We start from the raw sequence: 24,772 nt of genomic DNA, 5'->3' as shown, positions 1-24,772 counted from the left end.
GGGTAAGTGTGCACCCTCCAGTGCTGCTGCTGATACATGGGAACAAGGACAGGTCCCACTGTCAAAGCCCTGTAAAGTGCTTTAGCTGGCACTACTCACTGGAATGTTGTGACCAGTGGTCTGGTAGCACCTCAGCCCCTCCAGAACAGGTTCCTAACCTGGAGGAGCCACAGATCAAAGCTGGGGCCTGATAGCAGTCTACCTGAGTTACAGCATACAATCCAGGCAGGAGTTCTGAGCTGAGCCTTGGCCCCCGAAAATCTTCCAGTCATGAAGCCAGTTGACCGAATCCACTTTGTATCACAATCAACCCCCCAAGGTCATCAAATAGGATGAAAGTAAAAAAAAAAAAAAATAGCCCATCCACAGTACAGAAACTTCAAAGATTTGAAAAACATCAGCCCACAAAGATGAGAAAGAAACAGCACAAGAAGTCTGACATCTCAAAAAGCCAGAGTGTGTGTGTTTTGTCAAAAATGACAAAAGGGCTGTTACCACAGACCTCACAGAAATACAAATAACCATCAGAGACAATTATGAACACCTCTATGCACACTAACTAGAAAATTTAAAAGAAATGGATAAATTCCTGGACACATATATTCTCCCAAGACTGAACCAGGAAGAAATGGAATCCCCGAACAGATCAATAATGAGTTCTGTAATTGAGGGAGTAATAAATAGTGTACCAACCAGAAAAATTCCAGGACAACACAGATTCACAGCTGGGCAGATCACCTGAGGTCGGGAGTTTGAGACCAGCCTGACCGACGTGGAGAAACCCCATCTCTACTAAAAATACAAAATTAGCCGGGTGTGGTGGTGCATGCCTGTCATCCCAGCTACTCCGGAGGCTGAGGCAGGAGAATCACTTGAACCCGGGAGGTGGAGGTTGTGGTGACCTGAGATCGTACCACTGCACTCCAGCCTGGGTGACAAGAGCAAGACTCCGTCTCAAAAAAAAAAAAAAAAAAGCTGGGTGCGGTGGCTCATGCCTGTCATCCCAGCACTTTGGGAGGCCAAGGCAGGTGGATCATAAGGTCAGGAGTTCGAGACCATCCTGGCTAACACTGTGAAACCCCCTCTGTACTAAAAATGCAAAAAAAATTAGCCGGGCATGGTGGCGGGCACCTGTAGTCCCAGCTACTCGGGAGGCTGAGGCAGGAGAATGACGTGAACCTGGGAGGCAGAGCCTGCAGTGAGCTGAGATTGTGCCACTGCACTCCAACCTGGGCGACAGAGCAAGAGTCCGTCTCAAAAAAAAAAAAGAAAGAAAATATGCATGTCTTGTTTCTTAGTAATCTATCTGGTTCATTGTTAGTGATTATTCAGCAAACCGTTAGGGGGGCAAGCGTGTTGGCCCCACGCCCTCAATGCCTCTGTGTCTGGGGCGTCGGCTGCTGGTTTTGTGTCCACACAGGAAGACAGAATTAGGGAACTTGCTCCCCACAGCATGACTCAACAGGATGAGAGATGCAGGCACGGGTGTAGGAGGTGGTGTTGCTGTTGATCTCATTCAGGAGAGCCCAGGCATTGGGGAGCCCCATGACGCCGGTGTTCCCTCCCGCGTGGATGGGCAGGGGCTGAACGTGAGTCTCCACAGCTCTTCTCGGGCCAAGCCAATCTCCAGGAGTTACCTTTCTCCTGTCCCTTGTTAGACGCTGTGCACTGAAGACCTAGCCTTACCCAAAGGGGAGTCTTGCCTTGGGTCTTGGCTGGAGGGTGGTGATCCCTCAGGTCCTGGAATGGCCCCTGGTAGTATCTTTGCTGGCCTGGGGGCTTTGGATGGTTCACCGTCTAACAATGTGATTTAAGGTGAGGGCCTTGGAACAAGCGAGATCAGTTCCAACTTCCAGGAGGGAGCCTGAGAAACAGCAGATAGATCCCAGCTATCTGTCTGTCTATCTAGCTATCTATCTATCACCTATCTAATCTATCATCTGTCATCTATCAATGTATCTATGTATCTGTGTGTCTATCCATCTATTCTAACATCTATCTAATCTATCATCTATCTATCCATCTGTCTGTCTATCCATTCTATCTATCTATCTATCGGTCTATCTATGTATCTATGTATCTGTCTGTCTATTGGTCTATCTATGTATCAATGTATCTATATATCTATCTGTCTAGTCTATCTATCCATCTATCTATCATCTATCTATTTTCTATCAATCATCTATTTATCTATCATCTATCAAGGTGGCTCACGCCTGTAATCCCAGCATTTTGGGAGGCTGAGGCGGGCAGATCACTTGAGGTCGGGAGTTCGAGACCAGCCTGGCCAACAGGGTGAGACCCCATCTCTACCAAAAATATAAAAAATTGGCTGGGTGTGGTGGCGCACACCTGTAATCTCAGCTACTCAAGAGGCTGAAGCAGGAGAATCACTTGAACCTGGGAGGTGGAGCTTGCAGTGAGCCGAGATCATGCCACTGCACTCCAGCCTGGGTGACAGAATGAGACTCTGTCTCTTAAAACAAAACAAAATTCATCTATCATCTATCAAATATCTATCAGTCAATCATCTATCATCTGTTACCTATACATCTATTCATCTATCATGTATATTTTTCATCTGTCATCTATCAATCATCTGTCTTCTATATATGTCATCTATTTTTTAAATTTCTTTTGAGACCCATTTTCACCGCACCCGGCCTCATCATAGAATCTTTCTCTCCTCCCTCTCTTTTCTCCACCTGCACAACCCTGATCTCACACAGGTGAGCCGTGCCCCCCACCCCCACCGCCGACAGTGTGAATCCCACCTGAATGCATCTTATAAACAGTCTTCTCCAGTTTAGGCGTGCAAAGGATTGAATGTCTCCATTGCTCTTCCTTTGGTGCAGTGTGGTTGGGGCAGGTGCAGTGCGGTTGGGCAAAAGCTCCCTGTCAGCCAATATTGACAGCCTCTGCTCACCCATCCCTTGGAGAGGGTCCTTAGGTGCCAGAGAACACAGGGCAGGGGCTGATCTCCACAGCCCTCAGGGGCCTCAGTCATCCTAGGCCCTGTCTCTGCTGGCTGTTTATTTTATTTATTTTGAGACAGAGTCTCGCCCTGTCACCCAGGCTGGAGTGCAATCGCATGATCTCGGCTCACTGCCACCTCTGCCTCCCAGGTTCAAGCAATTCTCCTGCCTCAGCCTCCTGAGTACGGCGCCTGCAATTACAGGCACCACCACACCCAGCTAAGATTTTATGTCTTTAGTAGAGACGGAGTTTCACCATGTTAGCCAGGCTGGTCTCGAACTCCTGACCTCAGGTGATCCGCCCACCTCGGCCTCCCAAAGTGTTAGGATGACAGGCGTGAGCCACTGCGCCCGGCCACGGTTGTTTCTTTTTTTTTTTTTTTTTTGAGATGGAGTCTTGCTCTGTCACCCAGGCTGCAGTGCAAAGGTGCCATCTCGGCTCACTGCAACCTCCGCCTCCTGAGTTCAAGCGATTCTCCTGCGTCAGCCTCCCAAGTAGCTGGGATTAGAGGTGCCTGCCACAACACCTGGCTTTTTTTTTTTTTTGTATTTTTAGTAGAGACGAGGTTTTGCCATGTTGGCCAGGCTGGTTTTGAACTTCTGACCTCAAGTGATCTGCCTTCCTTGGCCTTGCAAAGTGCTGTGATTACAGGCATGAGCCACTGTGCCTGGCCACAGCTCCTCTCTGTCACCCAGATTGGAGTGCAATGGCATGATCTTGGCTCACTGCAACCTCCGCCTCCCGGGTTCAAGTGATTCTCCTGCCTCAGCCTCCTGAGTAGCTGGGATTATAGGCGTGTGCCACCATGCCCAGTTTTTTTTTTTTTTTGTATTTTTAGTAGAGACGGGGTTTCACCATGTTGGCCAGGCTGGTTTTGAACTCCTGACCTCAAGTGATCCACCTGCCTTGGCCTGGCAAAGCGCTGGGATTATAGTCATGGCCACTGCGCCTGGCCTCTGCTATCTCTTTGACACCGGAGGCCTCTGCTTCTGAGCTAAATGGGGCCTGAGGTCTCTGAAACCCACAGGTTCCTACCCAGGGATGTGGTGCTCCCTTGGGGAGGTGGACCTGCTTCCTGGGGCGCTCTATGAGGGTCTCCTCCTCTCACTTCTAGCGGCCCCAGGGGATTCCACGCTTTTTCTTCCTTGCTGTGTTAGACGCTTCTCCCCGCCAAAAGCCTGGCCCCGTCTCCTCCCCAAGCTTTGACTTGTGAATCAAAAGTCAAGGGTAGAAGGTTCTGGAAGGTTGCCTCTGCTCCATCGTCAAATCTCCCCTGAAACTCGGAAGCAAGGGGCTGGCCGGGGTTTACAGGAGGGACGTGGAACACCCAAGAGGGAGGAAAAGAGCTGCCGTCTCATCGTCAGATCCATCCCAAGCTCAGCTCTCTCTCGGTTCCAAGTCCTGAAGTCCCCTATAGGCCCTAGACCACCTGTCAGCCACCATCTCAGTTGATGTTTAAGCATCTGTGGCGATTGAATCACTCACTGATAGTGGGAGGCAAAATAATGTCCCGTAAATATGGCCATGTCCTAATCCCATGTGGGAGACAGAATAATGTCCCCAAATATGGCCACGTCTTAATCCCATGTGAGAGACAGAATAATGGTCCCAAAGATGTCCACGTCCTAATTCCCATGTGTTACACAGAATAACAGCCCCCAGCGTGTTCTTACCTGGATGAGCATCCTGTCGACACGTTACAGAATGCTCTCTATGGAAGGAGGACTTTTATTCCAGGGATATTGCCATGGAGAGATGATTCGGGACTGTCCACGTGGGCCTGACATGTAATTATAATTGTCCTTATAAGGGCCAGGTGCGGTGGTTCACGCCTGTGATCCCAGCACTTTGAGAGGTTGAGGCAGGTGGATCACCTGTGGTCAAGTCAACACGGTGAAACCCCATCTCTACTAAAAATACAAAAATTAGCCAGGTGTGGTGGCAGGTGCCTGTCATCCCAGCTACTCGAGAGGCTGAGGCATGAGAATTGCCTGAACCTGGGAGGCAGAGGTTGTAGTGAGCTGAGATCGTGCCACTGCACTCCAGCCTGAGTGACACAGCGAGACTCCATCTCAAATAATGATAATAATTAATAATAATAATAATGGTCCTTATAAGAGGGAGGCAGGAGAGTCACAGTCTAGTGAGATATGAGGAGGCAAGAGCAGGCCTGAGTGACAGCAACCACCAATGAAGAAAGTCAGCCTTTTCTAGATGTGGGAAATGGAGGGAAATGAATTTCCGTCTTGTCTTAGTCTGTTTTCTGTTGCTGCAAAGGAATTCCCCAGGCTGGGTAATGTATTTTAAAAAGATGTTTATTTGGTTGGACGCGGTGGCTCACGCCTGTCATCCCAGCACTTTGAGAGGCCGAGGGGGGTGGATTACGAGGTCAGGAGCTTGAGACCAGCCTGACCAACATGGTGAAACCCTGTCTCTACTAAAAATACAAAACAAAACACAAAAGTAGCCGGGCGTGGTGGCTGGCGCTTGTATTCCCAGCCACTTGGGAGGCTGAGGCAGGGGAATTGCTTGAACCGGGGAGGTGGAGGTTGCAGTGAGCCGAGATTGCGCCACTGCACTCCAGCCTGGGAGACAAAGTGAGACTCCATCTTAAAAAAAAAAAAAAAAAAAAAAAAGTTTATTTGGCGGATGATTCTGCAGGCTCTACAGGAATCATGCCTTCAGCATCTGCTGCTGGTGAGAACCTCAGCAACTTCCACTCCTGCTGGGAGAGGAAGGGGAGCCGGTGTTACCTGGTGGGAGAGGTAGCAAGAGGCAGGGAAGGAGGTACCAGCCTCTTTTTCTATTTTATTATTATTTTTTTTTTTTGGAGACAGAGTCTAACTCTGTTGACCAGGCTGGAGTGCAATGGCGTGATATTGGCTCACTGCAAACTCTGCCTCCCGGGTTCAAGCAATTCTGCTGCCTCAGCCTCCTGAATAGCTGGGACTACAGGTGCACCTGCCGCCACACCCGGCTAATTTTTTGTATTTTAGTAGAAACGGGGTTTCACCATGTTGCCCAGGCTGGTCTCGAACTCATGAGCTCAGGCAATCCTCCCGCCTCGGCCTCCTGAAGTGCTAGGATTACAGGCGTGAGCCACCGCGCCCAGCCATCAGCCTCTTTTTCATAACCAGCTCTTTCAGGAACAAATAGAACTCACTCATTACTACAAGAAAGGCACCAAGCCGTTTATAAGGAGTCTGCCCCCCTTGATTCAAACACCTCCTGCCAGGTCCCACCTCCAACCCGGAGAACCAAATTTCAAACCGAGATTTGCAAGGGACAACCAAACTATATCATCACTTTGTCCTCCAGAAGGAACCAGACCTACTAAAAACTGGATTTTTAACCCAGGGAGGCCTGGCACTGTACAATAATAAATTAAAATTTTTTTTTTTGAGATGGAGTCTCGCTATGTCATCCAAGCTGGAGTGCGGTGGTGTGATCTCGGCTCACTGCAACCTCCGCCTCCTGGGTTCACGCCATTCTCCTGCCTCAGCCTCCCGAGTAGCTGGGACTACAGGAGCCCGCTACCATGCCTGGCTAATTTTTTGTATTTTTAGTAGAGACGGGGTTTCACCATGTTAGTCAGGATGCTCTCAATCTCCTGACCTCGTGATCCGCCTGCCTCGGCCTCCCAAAGTGCTGGGATTACAGGCATGAGCCACCGTGCCCAGCCATGATTTTTTTTTTTTTTTTTTTTAATGAGATGGAGTTTTGCTCTTGTGGCCCAGGCTGGATTGCAATGGCGCAATCTCAGCTCACCAGGTCAGTTATTTAAGGAGGAGGCTAGACAGTGCCTCAGTGGTTGGGTTGGAAGAAGATGCAAAAGCTTCTTGGATTCCAAGCATCTTTGCGAAATACACTTTTTTTTGAGACAGAGAGATGGGGTCTTACTTTGTTACCCAGGCTGGAGTGCGGGGGTGCAATCATAGCTTACTGTCAGCTTGAACTCAAGTGATCTCCTACCTCAGCCTCCCAGATAGCTGGGACTACAGGCACAAGCCACCATGCCCAGCTAATTTTTGCCTTTTTTGTAGAGATAGGGTCTCGCTATGTTGCCCAGACTGGTCTTAAACTCCTGTCTCAAGCAATCCTCCAAAGTGTTAGGATTACAGGCATGAGCCACAGCGCCCAGCCAAATATCAGGTTTTTATTATTTATTATTTACTATTATTATTTGTTTTGAGATGCAATCTTGCTCTGTCACCCAGGTTGGTGTGCAATGGCGTGATCTTGGCTTGCTGCAACCTCCGCCTCACGGGTTCAAGCGATTCTCCTGCCTCAGCCTCCCGAGTAGCTGGGATGATGGGCGTCCGCCACCACGCCTGGGTAAATTTCTGCATTTTTAGTCCAGATGCGGTTTCACCATGTTGGGCAGGCTGGTCTTGAACTCCTGACCTCAGGTGATCTGCCCGCCTTGGCCTCCCAAAGTGCTGGGATTACAGGCGTGCATCACCGAGCCTGGCCCCAAATATCATGTTTTTAAATAAAAACATAGAAAATTATATAAAGGCTCACAGCATCATCAACAAGAAAACAGTTCCCCAGTGTCACGGAGGCGGAGATGTCCACGCCATTCCTACACCCTCTGGGTCTCAGGTAATTTCCTTCACGGTCAAGACCTCTTCACGGTAGCCTTTCCCTTCCTCTGGGGTGAATTCCTCCCAGATGATCTGAGAAAAAGGAGGATTCAGGCTGTCAGATCTTCACGAGCTCAGCCTGGGACTCAGTGGGCTGTGTTTCTTTTCTTTTTCTCCCTCGAGACGGAGTCTCACTCTGTTGCCCAGGCTGGAGTGCAGTGGTGCGATCTCAGCTTACTGCAACTTTGGCCTCCCGGGTTCAAGCGATTCTCCTGCCTCAGCCTCCCGAGTAGCTGTGATTACAGGTGCTCATTACCACAAATTTGACTGATTAGATGAGGCCCACCCTTCTCCTTTAGACCTTCAACTGATTAGAGGAGGCCCATTCTTCCCCCTTTAGACTTTTGACTGATTAGATGAGGCCACCTTTCCCCTATATACCTTCAACTGATTAGACGACACCCACCCTTCCCCCTTTAGACCTTCGACTGATTAGATGAGGCCCACCCTTCCCCCTTTAGCTGCCACCGGCTAAATTTTGTATTTTCAGTAGAGATGGGGTTTCACCATGTCGGCCAGGCTGGTCTCGAACTCCTGACCTTGAGGTGATCCACTCACCTCAGCCTCCCAAAGTGCTGGGATGACAGGTGTGAGCCACTGCGCCTGGCCAGGGGTTTTTCCTGGGGTAAAGATCTGAGACAGATCCACCCATGTGGCCTCATAGTTGACGATGAACAGGGTGGCCTTTGGAAGAGCTTGTGAGTATGAAACCTGGGCAGGGTACAGCAGGTGCTAAGCCCCTGGGGCCGACGGAGCTCAGAGAAGGGAAGGTTGAAGCCTGAAGCCGTCATCCTGGCACCTCGATGTGGGGAACCCATGGGGGTCAGTGGAAAGCAAGGGCTGAGGAAGAGGCTGGCGTGGGGGTGGAAGGTAACGGAATGACAGATGGCCGGGTCTAGGACGGGGGTGTGCAAGTGGAAACCTGGAGGATGCGGGTCACACAGATCCCTCACCCTTAGTCACCCTCTCTGGGGTCTTGCTGTTGAGCCTCTCTCTCAGTCTCTCCGCCTCTTTTCTCTGTCTCTCTCAGTCTCTCCGCCTCTTTTCTCTCTCTCTCTCTGTCTCTCCGCCTCTTTTCTCTCTCTCTCTCTGTCTCTCCGCCTCTTTTCTCTGTCTCTCTCTCTGTCTCTCCGCCTCTTTTCTCTGTCTCTCTCTCATTCTCTCCACCTCTTTTCTCTCTCTCTCTCTGTCTCTCTTTCCTCCCCCTCTCACCATCTTCTACCCCCATCTCTGGGTCTCTATCTCCGTCTTCCTGCGTGTCTACCTCTTTCGGGTTCAGTCTCTCTGTTTCTCTTTCATCTCTTGGTCTCTGTCTCGGATACCTGGCACCAATGACGTGTCCTGGTGACTAGGCTACAGTCCCCAATTATTGAATCAAACCTTGACTCAGGGGCTGCTACCAAGGTGCTTTGTAGATGTCAAGTTCACAATCAGCTGATTTCCAGGAAAAAGAGATTGGACTGGAGGATGTGGGTGGGCATTATCTAATCAGTCAAAGATCTAAAGGGGGTGGGCCTCATCTAATCAGTTGAAGGTCTAAAGAGGGTGGGCCTCATCTAATCAGTCGAAGGTCTAAAGGGGGTGGGCCTTGTCTAATTAATAAGCTGAAGGTCTAAAGGGGAAGGGGGGAAGGGTGGGCTTCATCTAATGGGTTGAAGGTCTAAATGGGAAGGGTGGGTCTCATCTAATCAGTCAAAGGTCTAAAGGGAGAAGGGTAGGCCTCATCTAATCAGTCAAAGGTCTAAAAGGGAAAGGTGGGCTTCATCTAATGAGTCGAAGGTATATGGGGGAAGGTGGGCCTCATCTAATCAGTTGAAGATCTAAAGGGGGAAGGATAGGCCTCATCTAATCAGTCGACAGTATGAAGGGGAGGGTGGGCCTCATCTAATCAGTTGAAGGGCTGAAGGGCAAGGGTGGGCCTCATCTAATCAGTTGAAGGTCCAAAGGAGAAGCATGGGCCTCATCTAATCAGTCGAAGGTATAAAGGAGAATGGTGGACTTCATCTAATCAGTGAAAGGTCTAAACGGGGAGAGTCGGCCTCATTTAATCAGTTGAAAGTCTAAAGGGTAAGGGTGGGCCTTATCTAATTAATAAGCTGAAGGTCTAAAGGGGGAAGGGTGGGCTTCATCTAATCAGTTGAAGGTCTAAAGGGGAAGGGTGGGTCTCATCTAATCAGTCAAAGGTCTAAAGGGGGAACGGTGGGCCTTATCTAATCATTCAAAAGTCTAAAGTGGGAAGGGTGGGCCTCATCTAATCAGCCGAAGGTCTAAATGAGGAGAGTGGGCCTCATCTAATGAGTTGAAAGTCTAAAGGGTAAGGGTAGGCCTTATCTAATTAATAAGCTGATGGTCTAAAGGGGAAGGGTGGGCTTCATCTAATAAGTTGAAGGTCTAAAGAGGAAGGGTGGTCCTCATATAATCAGTCAAAGGTGTAAAGGGGGAAGAGTGGGCTTCATCTAATCAGTCAAAGGTCTAAAGGGGAAGGGTGGGCCTGGCCTAATCAGTTGAAGGTCTAAAGGGGAAGGGTGGGCCTGGCCTAATCAGTTGAAGGTCTAAAGGAGAAGCGTGGGCCTCATCTAATCAGTCGAAGGTATAAAGGAGAATGGTGGGCTTCATCTAATCAGTCGAAGGTGTAAATGGGGAGAGTGGGCCTCATCTAATCAGTTGAAAGTCTAAAGGGTAACGATGGGCCTTATCTAATAAATAAGTTGAAGGTCTAAAGAGGAAGGCTGGGCTTCATCTAATCAGTTGAAGGTCTAAAGGGGGAAGGGTGGGCCTCATCTAATAAGTCAAAAGCCTAAAAGTGGCTGGGTGCAGTGGCTCACGCCTGTAATCCCAGCATCTGGGAGGCCAAGGTGGGTGGAGCACCTGAGGTCAGAAGTTAGACCAGCCTGGCCATGGTGAAACCCCATCTCTACTAAAAATACAAAAAATTAGCTGGGCATGGTGGTGTGAGCCTGTAATCCTAGCTACCTGGGAGGCTGAGACAGGAGAATCGCTTGAACCTGGGAGGCGGAGGTTGCAGTGAGCCGAGATTGCGCCACTGCACTCCAGCCTGGGCAACAAGAGCGAAACTCAGTCTCAAAAAGAAAAAAAAAAAAAGGTCTAAAGGGGAAGGGTGGGCCTCATCTAATCAGTTGAAGGTATATAAGGGAAGGGTGGGCCTCATCCAATCAGTCAAAGGTATAAAGGGGAGGGTGGGCCTCATCTAATCAGTCGAAGGTCTAAAGTGGGAAGGGTGGGCTTCATCAGTTGAAGGTCTAAAGGAGAAGGATGGGCCTCATCTAATCAGTCAAAGGTCTAAAGGATAAAAGCTGAGGTTCCCCGGACAAGAGTTTTATTTCCTTTTTAAAAATTTCATCTCCTACTCTGAGAATGTAGGACGGTTCTGCCTCTGGGATGCAGCATCAGCCCTGACCTGAATTTCCAGCCTGACAGCCTCCTGCAACATAAGACGCAGTCCCTGAGCTGGAGAGAGGTGGGTGGGAGAGGAGCGCCAATGGGGTCTCGGGGTGCAGGTCACATGGTTCCTCGCCCTTGTTCACCCTCTCTGGGCTCTCGCTGAGTCTAAGTCCCACTCCTCTTTCTTCCCTGTCTCTCTCCGTGTCTCTGTGTCTCTTTTCTCTGCCTCCCTCTCTGTCTCTTTCCTCCCTCCGTCTCTCTCTTCCACTCCCATCCCTTGGTCTGTCTCTTTCTGTCTCTCTCTCTCTTCTTCCCCTCTCCGTGTCCACCTATGTCTCTCTGTTTCTCCCTCTCTTTTTCTCTTTGTCCCTGTCTCTATCTCTCCTCCCCCTCTCTCTCTTTTTCTGTCTCTGTGTCTTTCTCTGTGTCTGTCTGTGTTTGTCTCTCTCCCCTCTCTGTGCCTCTGTTCTTCTCTGTCTCTCTCCTCTCCCTGCTGCGGTTGTTTTTTTGTTTTGTTTTGTTCTGTTTTTGATATAGAGTTTTGCTCTTGTTGCCCAGGTTAGAGTGCAATGGCGCGATCTCGGCTCACTGCAACCTCCGTCTCCAGGGTTCAAGTGATTCTCCTGCCTCAGCCTCCAGAGTAGGTGGGATTACACGCGTGCGCCACCACACCTGGCTAATTTTTGTAATTTTAGTAGAGACAAGGTTTCTTCAGGTTGGTCAGGCTGGTCTCGAACTCCCGACCTCAAGTGATCCACCCACCTCCCAAAGTGCTGGGATGACAGGTGTGAGCCACCACACCCAGCCCCCGCCTGGGTCTTTGTGTTTGTTGTTTGTCTGTCTCTGCTTCTCCATCTCTCTCTGTTTCTCCATCTCTGTCTCTCTGTCTTTTTCTCTTCGTATGTCTCTGTCTTCCTCTGTGTCTCTCTCTCTTTCCCTCTCCCTTTTTTCCCTCCCTCTCTCTCTGTCTGTGTGTCTGCCTTTGTTTCTGTCAGTCTGTCTGCCTGTTTCCCTCTCTCGTCTCCTTCTCATTATCTCCTATGTTCCTCACTCTCTCCTCCATCTCTCTCCTTCCACCTTTCTCTACCTGTCTCTTGTCTCTTTATTTCTGCCTCTCCACTCTACTTTCTTTTTTTGTCACCCAGGCTGGACTGCGGTGGTGCGATCTCGGCTCACTGCAACCTCCGCCCCCTGCGTTCAAGCCATTCTCCTGCCCCAGCCTCCCGAGTAACTGGGATTACAGGCGTACACCACCACGCCCGGCTAATGTTTTGTATTTTTAGCAGAGATGGGGTTTCACTATGTTGGCCAGGCTGGTCTCGAACTTCTGACCTCACGTGATCCACCTGCCTCAACCTCCCAAAGTTCTGGGATGACAGGCGTGAGCCACCATGCCCGGCCCTCTCTACCATCTTCTCCTCCTTTTTTTGGCCTCTACCCTGCCTCAGTTTCTTCTGATGGACCTCACAGAGACAACCCTGACCCCAACCTGGGAGAAGACCCAGGAGCGGGATACAGATTCCAGCCACACCCGTGACGACGCTGCGGTCACAGCTGGTGGAGAAGCAAGACGGTCGACACTCAGAGGCCGTGTCCCACGCTCCCCACTACCCGCTATCCATCCCAGGTCACCTCTCCACCCACCCCTACCTACCTCGTCTTCCACCTCATGGTTATCATTCAGTTTGTCTTTGATCTGTGGAACTGGCGGGAACAGTCGCTGCATCCTAAGGAACCTGAGACACAGAGAAAAAGTGTGAAGAGAACGAACCCCAGGTCACCAGAGTTCCTTCCGTCAACGCCCTGTGCCGAGGGATGCTGCGTGCAGGGTGCCTGCGCTCAACTGCGCAAAACAACTTCACTAAGAATCACCAAGTGACGAAAATCTTAAGGAACTAGGCCAGCCGTGGTGGATCACACCTGTAATCCCAACACTTTGGGAGGCCGAGGTGGACGAATCATAAGGTCAGGAGTTCAAGACCAGCCTGGCCAACATGGTGAAACCCCCGTCTCTACTAAAAATACAAAAAATTAGCTGGGCGTGGTGGCGGATGCCTGTAATCCCAGCTACTAGGGAGGCTGAGGCAAGAGAATCGCTTGAACCTGGGAGGCAGAGGTTGCAGTGAGCTGAGATTGTGACACTGCACTCTAGCCCAGGCAACAGTACGAGACTCCGTCTCAAAAAAAAAAAAAAAAAAAAAAAAAAGAGTTCGAGACCAGCCTGGCCAACATGGAGAAACTCCATCTCTACATCTCTACTAAAAATACAAAAATTAGCTGAGCATCATGGGGCACGCCTGTAATCCCAGCTACTCAGGAGGCTAAGGCAGGAGAATCGCTTGAACGTGGGAGGTGGAGGATGCAGTGAGCCGAGATTGCACCACTGCACTCCAGCCTGGGCAACAGAGTGAGACTCCATCTCAAAAAACAAAAACAAAAACAAAAACACCTCCAACCCACAAACCATGCTCTTCGAGGCTGGTGGGATCAAGGCAGGCGTTTCCCCTCTGGAGCTCAGCCCTTCAACACCAGTGACCTCAGACTCCCTGAAGCTGCCCATAGCTGACTGCCTCTTCCATTCCCATCCCTGTGCCTGAGAGGCTGAGGGAAGATTCTAGAAAGATTCCCTGTGAGCATCACTGTGTATTCCTGTAGGATCTCCTGTTTTTTCAGTTCTTTTTGTTTGTTTTGAGACGGAGTCTCACTCTGTCACCCGGGCTGGAGTGCAGTGGTGCAATCTCAGCTCACTGGAAGCTCTGCCTCCTGAGTTCAAGCGATTCTCCTACTTCAGCCTCATGAGTAGCTGGGACTACAGGAACGCGCCACCACGCTCGGCTAATTTTGTAATTTTAGTAGAGACAGGGTTTCCCCATGTTGGTCAGGCTGGTCTCAAACTCCTGACCTCAGGTGATCCTCCCACCTCAGCCTCCCAAAGTTCTGGGATTACAGGCGTGAGCCACTACGCCTAGCCTAGTTCCTTAAGATTTTCATCATTTGGTGATTTTTTTTTTTTTTCGAGACGGAGTCTCGTTCTGTCGCCCGGGCTGGAGTGCAGTGGTGCGATCTCCACTCACTGCAAGCTCTGCCTCCCGGGTTCACGCCATTCTCCTGCCTCAGCCTCCCAAGTAGCTGGGACTACAGGCGCCCTTCACCATGCCCGGCTAATTTTTTAGTAGAGACGGGGTTTCACCATGTTAGCCAGGATGGTCTCGATCTCCTGACCTTGTGATCCACCCACCTTGGCTTCCCAAAGTGCTGGGATTACAGGCGTGAGCCACCATGCCCGGCGCATTTGGTGATTCTTAGTGTGTATCTGTGTGGTCCCTGAATCCAATGACAGATGCCCTTCTAAGAGACAGGAGACACAGACGCAGAGGAGGAGGCCACGTGAAGACGGAGGCAGAGACGACAGCGATGCGGCCACAAGCCCAGGGATGCAGGGAGCCTCCAGGAGCTGGGAAAGGCAGAAAGGATCGTCCCTTAGAGGCAAAGCCACAGGAGACAGGAAGATACCGTAACCTTTGTGCCCACAGCTGAGCTCTGTGGGGGTCTCACGTCTAGCAAGAAGGTGGGGTCCCAAGCAAGTTCTCCGTATTACTGGATGGGTCATGGAACCACCAGGTAATTTTGCAGGCTGTGTTTCTCTCTTTTTATTTATTATTATTATTTTTTTTTTTTTGAGATGGAGTTTCGCTCTTGTTGCCCAGGCTGGAGCGCGGTGGTGCAATCTCGGCTCACCGCAACCTCCGCCTCCCAGGTTCAAGCAATTCTCCTGCCTCAGCCTCCCGAATAGCTGGGATGACAGGCACCCACCACCACGCCTGGCTAATTTTGTATTTTTAATAGAGACGGGGTTTCTCCACGTTGGTCAAGCTGGTCTCGAACTCCCGACCTCAGGTGATCCTCCTGCCTCGGCCTCCCAAAGTGTTGGGATGACAGGTGTGAGCTGCCGCACCTGGCCAAGGCTGTTTCTCTTTCTCAGAGACAGAGACAGAGACTTGGAGAAAGCACTTTTCTCCCGGCCTGGCCTGTTTGCCTGGGGGAGGCCCAGGTGTTTCACAGATTACCTTTTAAAGAGGAAGCCGAGGATGAGGCCACAGATAAGGGTTCCCAGGATCAGGAGCACGTAAATGTACACAGAGCTGAGGTTTCTGTCGTCAGAGCCTAGAGAGACACACAGGTTTGCGTCTGCGGTGAATCGCTGATGGACGTGTGAAAGGAAATTAAATCTCTTTGGGTGTCCAAACGCATTTAGCCAAAGGGAACAGTCAAGCTGGGAACTGGGACCAGCAAACCTGCCTCCCTCTTTTTGGTTCCTAAGTAAGATGGCTCTGAGATGAAAGGCAACCTGCCTGCCCCATGTTTTGGACAAGGAAATTTGTGGTGAGCTGTTAAAACTTCGCCAACATGGGCCGGACGCGGTGTCTCACGCCTGTCATCCCAGCACTTTGGGAGGCCGAGGCAGGTGCATCATCTGAGGTCAGGAGTTCGAGACAAGCCTCACTAAACATGGTGAAACCCCGTCTCTACTAAAAAAAAAATGCAAAATTAGCCACGCATAGTGGCGTGCGCCTGTAATCCTATCTACTTGGGAGTCTGAGGCAGGAGAATCGCTTGAACCCAGGAGGCAGAGGTTGCAGTGAGCCGAGATCGTGCCACTGCACTCCAGCCTGGGTGACACAGCGAAACTCCATCTCAAAATAAATAAATAAATAAAAATAAAAATACAAAAATTGGCCACACGTGACACATGTCTGTAATCCCAGCTACTTGGGAGGCTGAGGCAGGAGATCACTTGAACCCGGGAGGTGGAGGTTGCAGTGAGCCGAGATCGTGCCATTGCACTCCAGCCTGGGTGACACAGCAAGACTCCGTCTCAATAAACAAACAAAAAACATTTCTTACAGGTGCAGTCACCCCGGCCCACCAGACACAAATGCGCCTCTGATCATCTCTGTACCCCATTTTGCCTGTGTGATCTGGGAGATAGAGGTGCACCACTGCACTCCAGCCCACATTTTTTCCTCCGTCCCCTTTGTTTAGGTGAAAACCACATACTTCTCAATATCCTGCCCCTTCCCCTTTTCAATTTGGAGCCCTCAAAATCATCTTCAGAGAAAAACATGGACCTGTCTCCTGGGCGGCCGAGACCTGGCTTTGAAGAGAGCTTCCCCGGCCGGGCGCGGTGGCTCACACCTGTCATCCCAGCACCTTGGGAGGGTGAGGCGAGCAGATCACCTGAGGCCAGGAGTTCGAGACCAGCCTGACCAACATGGAGAAACCCCGTCTCTACTAAAAACACAAAATTAGCCGGGTGTGGTGGCAGATGCCTAAAATCCCAGCTACTCGGGAGACTGAGGCTGGAGAATCACTTGAACCTGGGAGGCGGAGATTGCGGTGAGCCGAGATGGTGCCATTGCACTCCAGCCTGGGCAACAAGAGCGAAACGCCGTCTCAAAAAAAAAAAAAAAAAAAAAAAGAGGGAGAGAGCATCCCCTTGGCGAGCCAGAATGGTGATGGTTTGACTGGACAAAGGCTGATTATTTCCCAGTGGGGTAGAGGGAGGTGGGGCTTTAGGAGGGCTCTCAGTGGGGCCCTTCTCTGGCTACTAAGGGATTCTAGCTCATCCATCCTGAAAAAAACACCAGCGAAGCAATGTTGCATGACCCCGTATGACTATGAGACCACCTCCTTCTACTTTTTTTTTTTGAGACAGAGTCTCGCTCTGTCGCCTGGGCTGGAGTGCAATGGTGCGATCTCGGCACACTGCAACCTCTGCCTCCTGGGTTCAAGCCATTCTCCTGCCCTCAGCCTCCTGAGTAGCTGGGATTACAGGCATGTGCCACCATGCCTGGCTAGTTTTTTTTTTTTTTTTTTTTTTTTGAGACAGAATCTTGTTCTGTCACGCAGGCTGGAGTGCAATGGCGTGATCCCAGCTCACTGCAAGCTCTGCCTCCTGGGTTCAAACGATTCTCCTGCCCTCAGCCTCCCGAGTAGCTGGGATTACAGGCACCTGCCACCGTGCCGGGTTAATTTTGTATTTTTAGTAGAGACGGGGTTTCACCACGTTGGCCAGGCTGGCCTCAAACTCCTGACCTTGTGATCCACCTGCCTCGGCCTCCCAAAGTGCTGGGATTACAGGCGTGAGCCACCGCACCCGGCCGAGTTTTTGTATTTTTAGTAGAGATGGGGTTTCACCATGTTGGCCAGGCTGGTCTCAAACTCCTGACCTCATGATCCACCTGCCTCGGCCTTCCCAAGTGCTGGGATTACAGGCGTGAACTGCCGCGCCCGGCCCTTCTCTGGTTATTAAGGGAGCCTAGCTCATCCGTCCTGAAAAACATCAGCAAAGCAATGTTGTGTGACTGAGTACGAGACCACCTCCTTATTTTGAGCCTCAGCAATAAACTCGGAGCCTGATACTACTCCCAGCGACGTTCTCAACTCGATCTCAGCACCCAGAACAGAGCACCTGACCTCTGTGCCTGCTGCAAGGTGGCGGCAGACGACACAAACATCCCTCACCTCCGCCCGACGCTTACCAAATTCAGTGGCTTCACTCCAGGAACTCCAGTTCAGGATGCGGACGTCTGCAGCTCTGATCTTCACACTATGTTTCGCTCTGGGCTCAGAGCTTGGAAAGTTGTATCTATTTTCCAAATCACCAGAAACATTAATCTTTGGAGGAAAAAAGAAAGTTAGAGATAGGCGTCTTCCACGTGGAGGAAAAGGTTGTCTTTTTTCATTCTTTTGTCTTTTAAATTTTTTTCTCCTTTTTTTTTTTCTTTTTTTTCTACCACTCTGAATGCACTTGGTCTGATCGGGTCTTGGAAGCTAAGCAGAGTCAAGCCTCGCTAGTATTTGGATGGGAGACAAGTTGGGAAAATTTGGGTGATGTAGGCTTTAAATTATTTTATTTATTTATTTATTTATTTATTTATTTATTTATTTATTTTGAGATGGAGTCTCGCTCTGTCACCCAGGCTGGAGTGCAGTGGCGCATTCTCAGCTCACTGCAAGCTCCGCCTCCCGGGTTCACGCCATTCTCCTGCCTCAGCCTTCCGAGTAGCTGGGACTACAGGCGCCCAGCACCATCCCCGGCTAATTTTTGTATTTTTAGTAGAAACGGAGTTTCACCATGTTAGCCAGGATGGTCTCAAACTCCTGACCTCGTGATCCACCCGCCTCAGCCTCCCAAAGTGCTGGGATTACAGGCGTGAGCCACCGCGCCCGGCCTATTTTATTTTATTTGAGACAGACTCTTGCTCTGTTGCCCAGGCTGGAGTGCAATGGCATGATCTGGGCTCACCGCAACCTCCGCCTCCTGGGTTCAAGCGATTCTCCTGCCTCAGCCTCCCGCGTAGCTGGGATTACAGGCGCCCACCACCACTCATGGGTAATTTTTGTATTTTTAGTAGAGACAGGGTTTCTCCATGTTGGCCAGGCTAGTCTTGAACTCCTGACCTCAAGTGATTTGCCCGCCTCAGCCTCCCATGGTGCTGGGATGACAGGCTTGAGCCACCATGCCTGGCTAAAATTTTATTTTTTGAAACAGAAATTGTTGGCCAGGTGTGGGGGTGGGTGCCTGTAGTCCCAGCTACCAGGGAGGCTGAGGCAGGAGAATCACTTGAACCTGGGAGGTGGGAGTCGCAGTGAGCCAAGATCGCACCACTGCACTCCAGCCTGGGGGACAGAGCAAGACTCCATCTCAAAAATACATACGTACATAAATAAATGATTCAGGAGCAACAACTGATATTAACAGAGCTTCAGATGGATAGTTTCGCAAGGGATATTAAGATCCCCAAGTCTAGCATACGCATTGGACAGAGGAGGATACTGAGGGTCAGAGTGGCCGCAAGAGTTGGTGAATATCTGGCAACAGTACTCACTCTAAAAACATTTTAGAGGGAGACATAATCTCCTTAGACAGTCACTGGAATATATTTTTAACCCACTCAGAGGAAAGAGGAATAAAATGGGAAAATCAGTAGAACAGACTGAGCATAAATATTTCAACCATTGGGACATGAAGGTTGAGGCTAAGAGCGGACCCATGTGAGATCTGTGTCCTCCGGTTCAGGGTCCACCGTGTCCACCCCTGGGCCACACTGGCACTAAGTGTCCCATAAACCAAGACTGTAGGGTTACGCTGGGTTCATGGAGACTGTATGTACGGTGATGCTAGGGTTGTGAGTGGTTGAACTGTATGTGGGGCAGAGTATTCTCCCGTCTACACTGGATCCAGGTAGACGTAGGGCCGGCTCTACACTGGGTCTAGGTGGAGGTGGGGCAGGGTCTCCTCCTGTCTACCCTGGGTCCAGGCAGACATGGGTCGTGGGTAGGGGACTGTAGGGTTACTCCAGGGGTCATGACTAGGAGACTGTAGGGGTCGTGAGTAGGGGACTGTAGGGTTCTGCCAGGGTGGTGAACAGGGAACTGTAGGGTTACGCCAGGGGTCATGGGTAGGGGACTGTACAGTTATGCTAGGGGTCATGAGTAGGGAACTATAGAGGTCGTGAGTAGGGGATTGTAGGGTTATGCCAGGGCTCATGGGTAGGGGACTGTATGGTTATGCTAGGGGTCATGAGTAGGGAACTGTAGGGGTCGTGAGTAGGGGACTATAGGGTTACTCTGGGGGTCGTGACTAAGTGGACTGTAGGGTTACACTAGGTCTCGTGATAGGGGACTGTAGGGTTACACTAGGTGTGGTGATAGGGGACTGTAGGGTTACACTAGGTGTGGTGATAGGGGACTGTAGGATTACACTAGGTGTGGTGATAGGGGACTGTAGGGTTACACTAGGTGTGGTGACAGGGGACTGTAGGGTTACACTAGGTGTGGTGATAGGGGACTGTAGGGTTACACTAGGTCTGGTGATAGGTGACTGTAGGGTTACACTAGGTGTGGTGATAGGGGACTGTAGGGTTACACTAGGTGTGGTGATAGGGGACTGTAGGGTTACACTAGGTCTGGTGATAGGTGACTGTAGGGTTACACTAGGTGTGGTGATAGGGGACTGTAGGGTTACACTAGGTGTGGTGACAGGGGACTGTAGGGTTACACTAGGTGTGGTGATAGGGGACTGTAGGGTTACACTAGGTGTGGTGATAGGGGACTGTAGGGTTACACTAGGTGTGGTGATAGGGGACTGTAGGGTTACACTAGGTGTGGTGATAGGGGACTCTAGGGTTACACTAGGTGTGGTGATAGGGGACTGTAGGGTTACACTAGGTCTCGTGATAGGGGACTGTAGGGTTACACTAGGTGTGGTGATAGGGGACTGTAGGGTTACACTAGGTGTGGTGATAGGGGACTGTAGGGTTACACTAGGTGTGGTGATAGGGGACTGTAGGGTTACACTAGGTGTGGTGATAGGGGACTGTAGGGTTACACTAGGTGTGGTGATAGGGGACTGTAGGGTTACACTAGGTGTGGTGATAGGGGACTGTAGGGTTACACTAGGTGTGGTGATAGGGGACTGTAGGGTTACACTAGGTCTCGTGATAGGGGACTGTAGGGTTACACTAGGTGTGGTGATAGGGGACTGTAGGGTTACACTAGGTGTGGTGATAGGGGACTGTAGGGTTACACTAGGTGTGGTGATAGGGGACTGTAGGGTTACACTAGGTGTGGTGATAGGGGACTGTAGGGTTACACTAGGTGTGGTGATAGGGGACTGTAGGGTTACACTAGGTGTGGTGATAGGGGACTGTAGGGTTACACTAGGTCTCGTGATAGGGGACTGTAGGGTTACACTAGGTGTGGTGATAGGGGACTGTAGGGTTACACTAGGTCTCGTGATAGGGGACTGTAGGGTTACACTAGGTGTGGTGATAGGGGACTGTAGGGTTACACTAGGTGTGGTGATAGGGGACTGTAGGGTTACACTAGGTGTGGTGATAGGGGACTGTAGGGTTACACTAGGTCTGGTGATAGGGGACTGTAGGGTTACACTAGGTGTGGTGACAGGGGACTGTAGGGTTACACTAGGTGTGGTGATAGGGGACTGTAGGATTACACTAGGTGTGGTGATAGGGGACTGTAGGGTTACACTAGGTCTGGTGAGTAGGGGACTGTAGGGTTACACTAGGTGTGGTGATAGGGGACTGTAGGGTTACACTAGGTCTCGTGATAGGGGACTGTAGGGTTACACTAGGTGTGGTGATAGGGGACTGTAGGGTTACACTAGGTGTGGTGATAGGGGACTGTAGGGTTACACTAGGTGTGGTGATAGGGGACTGTAGGGTTACACTAGGTGTGGTGATAGGGGACTGTAGGGTTACACTAGGTGTGGTGATAGGGGACTGTAGGGTTACACTAGGTGTGGTGATAGGGGACTGTAGGGTTACACTAGGTGTGGTGATAGGGGACTGTAGGGTTACACTAGGTGTGGTGATAGGGGACTGTAGGGTTACACTAGGTGTGGTGATAGGGGACTGTAGGGTTACACTAGGTGTGGTGATAGGGGACTGTAGGGTTACACTAGGTCTGGTGATAGGGGACTGTAGGGTTATACTAGGTGTGGTGACAGGGGACTGTAGGGTTACACTAGGTGTGGTGATAGGGGACTGTAGGATTACACTAGGTGTGGTGATAGGGGACTGCAGGGTTACACTAGGTCTGGTGAGTAGGGGACTGTAGGGTTACACTAGGTGTGGTGATAGGGGACTGTAGGGTTACACTAGGTGTGGTGACAGGGGACTGTAGGGTTACACTAGGTGTGGTGATAGGGGACTGTAGGGTTACACTAGGTGTGGTGATAGGGGACTGTAGGGTTACACTAGGTGTGGTGATAGGGGACTGTAGGGTTACACTAGGTGTGGTGATAGGGGACTGTAGGGTTACACTAGGTCTCGTGATAGGGGACTGTAGGGTTACACTAGGTGTGGTGATAGGGGACTGTAGGGTTACACTAGGTGTGGTGATAGGGGACTGTAGGGTTACACTAGGTGTGGTGATAGGGGACTGTAGGGTTACACTAGGTGTGGTGATAGGGGACTGTAGGGTTACACTAGGTGTGGTGATAGGGGACTGTAGGGTTACACTAGGTGTGGTGATAGGGGACTGTAGGGTTACACTAGGTCTCGTGATAGGGGACTGTAGGGTTACACTAGGTGTGGTGATAGGGGACTGTAGGGTTACACTAGGTCTCGTGATAGGGGACTGTAGGGTTACACTAGGTGTGGTGATAGGGGACTGTAGGGTTACACTAGGTGTGGTGATAGGGGACTGTAGGGTTACACTAGGTGTGGTGATAGGGGACTGTAGGGTTACACTAGGTCTGGTGATAGGGGACTGTAGGGTTACACTAGGTGTGGTGACAGGGGACTGTAGGGTTACACTAGGTGTGGTGATAGGGGACTGTAGGATTACACTAGGTGTGGTGATAGGGGACTGTAGGGTTACACTAGGTCTGGTGAGTAGGGGACTGTAGGGTTACACTAGGTGTGGTGATAGGGGACTGTAGGGTTACACTAGGTCTCGTGATAGGGGACTGTAGGGTTACACTAGGTGTGGTGATAGGGGACTGTAGGGTTACACTAGGTGTGGTGATAGGGGACTGTAGGGTTACACTAGGTGTGGTGATAGGGGACTGTAGGGTTACACTAGGTGTGGTGATAGGGGACTGTAGGGTTACACTAGGTGTGGTGATAGGGGACTGTAGGGTTACACTAGGTGTGGTGATAGGGGACTGTAGGGTTACACTAGGTGTGGTGATAGGGGACTGTAGGGTTACACTAGGTGTGGTGATAGGGGACTGTAGGGTTACACTAGGTGTGGTGATAGGGGACTGTAGGGTTACACTAGGTGTGGTGATAGGGGACTGTAGGGTTACACTAGGTCTGGTGATAGGGGACTGTAGGGTTATACTAGGTGTGGTGACAGGGGACTGTAGGGTTACACTAGGTGTGGTGATAGGGGACTGTAGGATTACACTAGGTGTGGTGATAGGGGACTGCAGGGTTACACTAGGTCTGGTGAGTAGGGGACTGTAGGGTTACACTAGGTGTGGTGATAGGGGACTGTAGGATTACACTAGGTGTGGTGATAGGGGACTGTAGGGTTACACTAGGTCTCGTGATAGGGGACTGTAGGGTTACACTAGGTGTGGTGATAGGGGACTGTAGGGTTACACTAGGTGTGGTGATAGGGGACTGTAGGGTTACACTAGGTGTGGTGATAGGGGACTGTAGGGTTACACTAGGTGTGGTGATAGGGGACTGTAGGGTTACACTAGGTGTGGTGATAGGGGACTGTAGGGTTACACTAGGTGTGGTGATAGGGGACTGTAGGGTTACACTAGGTGTGGTGATAGGGGACTGTAGGGTTACACTAGGTGTGGTGATAGGGGACTGTAGGGTTACACTAGGTCTGGTGATAGGGGACTGTAGGGTTACACTAGGTGTGGTGACAGGGGACTGTAGGGTTACACTAGGTGTGGTGATAGGGGACTGTAGGATTACACTAGGTGTGGTGATAGGGGACTGCAGGGTTACACTAGGTCTGGTGAGTAGGGGACTGTAGGGTTACACTAGGTGTGGTGATAGGGGACTGTAGGGTTACACTAGGTGTGGTGATAGGGGACTGTAGGGTTACACTAGGTCTCGTGATAGGGGACTGTAGGGTTACACTAGGTGTGGTGATAGGGGACTGTAGGGTTACACTAGGTCTCGTGATAGGGGACTGTAGGGTTACACTAGGTGTGGTGATAGGGGACTGCAGGGTTACACTAGGTCTCGTGATAGGGGACTGTAGGATTACACTAGGTGTGGTGATAGGGGACTGTAGGGTTACACTAGGTCTCGTGATAGGGGACTGTAGGGTTACACTAGGTGTGGTGATAGGGGACTGTAGGGTTACACTAGGTGTGGTGATAGGGGACTGTAGGGTTACACTAGGTGTGGTGATAGGGGACTGTAGGGTTACACTAGGTGTGGTGATAGGGGACTGTAGGGTTACACTAGGTGTGGTGATAGGGGACTGTAGGGTTACACTAGGTGTGGTGATAGGGGACTGTAGGGTTACACTAGGTCTCGTGATAGGGGACTGTAGGGTTACACTAGGTGTGGTGATAGGGGACTGTAGGGTTACACTAGGTCTGGTGATAGGGGACTGTAGGGTTACACTAGGTGTGGTGACAGGGGACTGTAGGGTTACACTAGGTGTGGTGATAGGGGACTGTAGGGTTACACTAGGTGTGGTGATAGGGGACTGTAGGGTTACACTAGGTCTGGTGATAGGGGACTGTAGGGTTACACTAGGTGTGGTGATAGGGGACTGTAGGGTTACACTAGGTGTGGTGATAGGGGACTGTAGGGTTACACTAGGTGTGGTGATAGGGGACTGTAGGATTACACTAGGTGTGGTGATAGGGGACTGTAGGGTTACACTAGGTGCGGTGATAGGGGACTGTAGGATTACACTAGGTGTGGTGATAGGGGACTGTAGGGTTACACTAGGTCTCGTGATAGGGGACTGTAGGGTTACACTAGGTGTGGTGATAGGGGACTGTAGGGTTACACTAGGTCTCGTGATAGGGGACTGTAGGGTTACACTAGGTGTGGTGATAGGGGACTGTAGGGTTACACTAGGTCTCGTGATAGGGGACTGTAGGGTTACACTAGGTGTGGTGATAGGGGACTGTAGGGTTACACTAGGTCTGGTGATAGGGGACTGTAGGGTTACACTAGGTGTGGTGATAGGGGACTGTAGGGTTACACTAGGTCTGGTGATAGGGGACTGTA

General features: G+C 50.7%; 1 protein-coding gene across 1 annotated transcript in view; it reads right to left on the bottom strand.

The window, feature by feature from the left end:
• Window positions 1–7,301: 7,301 nt before the first annotated feature.
• The window catches only part of LOC129475033 (granulocyte-macrophage colony-stimulating factor receptor subunit alpha), a 44,507-nt gene continuing 27,036 nt past the window's right edge, over window positions 7,302–24,772 (bottom strand). The window contains exons 10-13 of the mRNA XM_055266865.2: window positions 17,567–17,702; window positions 15,092–15,188; window positions 12,679–12,760; window positions 7,302–7,655 (exon numbers count right to left, since the gene is read on the bottom strand). Coding sequence (XP_055122840.1) covers window positions 7,578–7,655; window positions 12,679–12,760; window positions 15,092–15,188; window positions 17,567–17,702 — 393 coding nt within the window. The 3' untranslated portion in view covers window positions 7,302–7,577. The remainder of the gene's footprint in view (window positions 7,656–12,678; window positions 12,761–15,091; window positions 15,189–17,566; window positions 17,703–24,772) is intronic.

This window comes from Symphalangus syndactylus, chromosome X, assembly GCF_028878055.3.
Source record: "Symphalangus syndactylus isolate Jambi chromosome X, NHGRI_mSymSyn1-v2.1_pri, whole genome shotgun sequence".
NCBI classification, from domain to species: domain Eukaryota; kingdom Metazoa; phylum Chordata; class Mammalia; order Primates; family Hylobatidae; genus Symphalangus; species Symphalangus syndactylus.
This window is presented reverse-complemented; position numbering and strand designations above follow the sequence as displayed.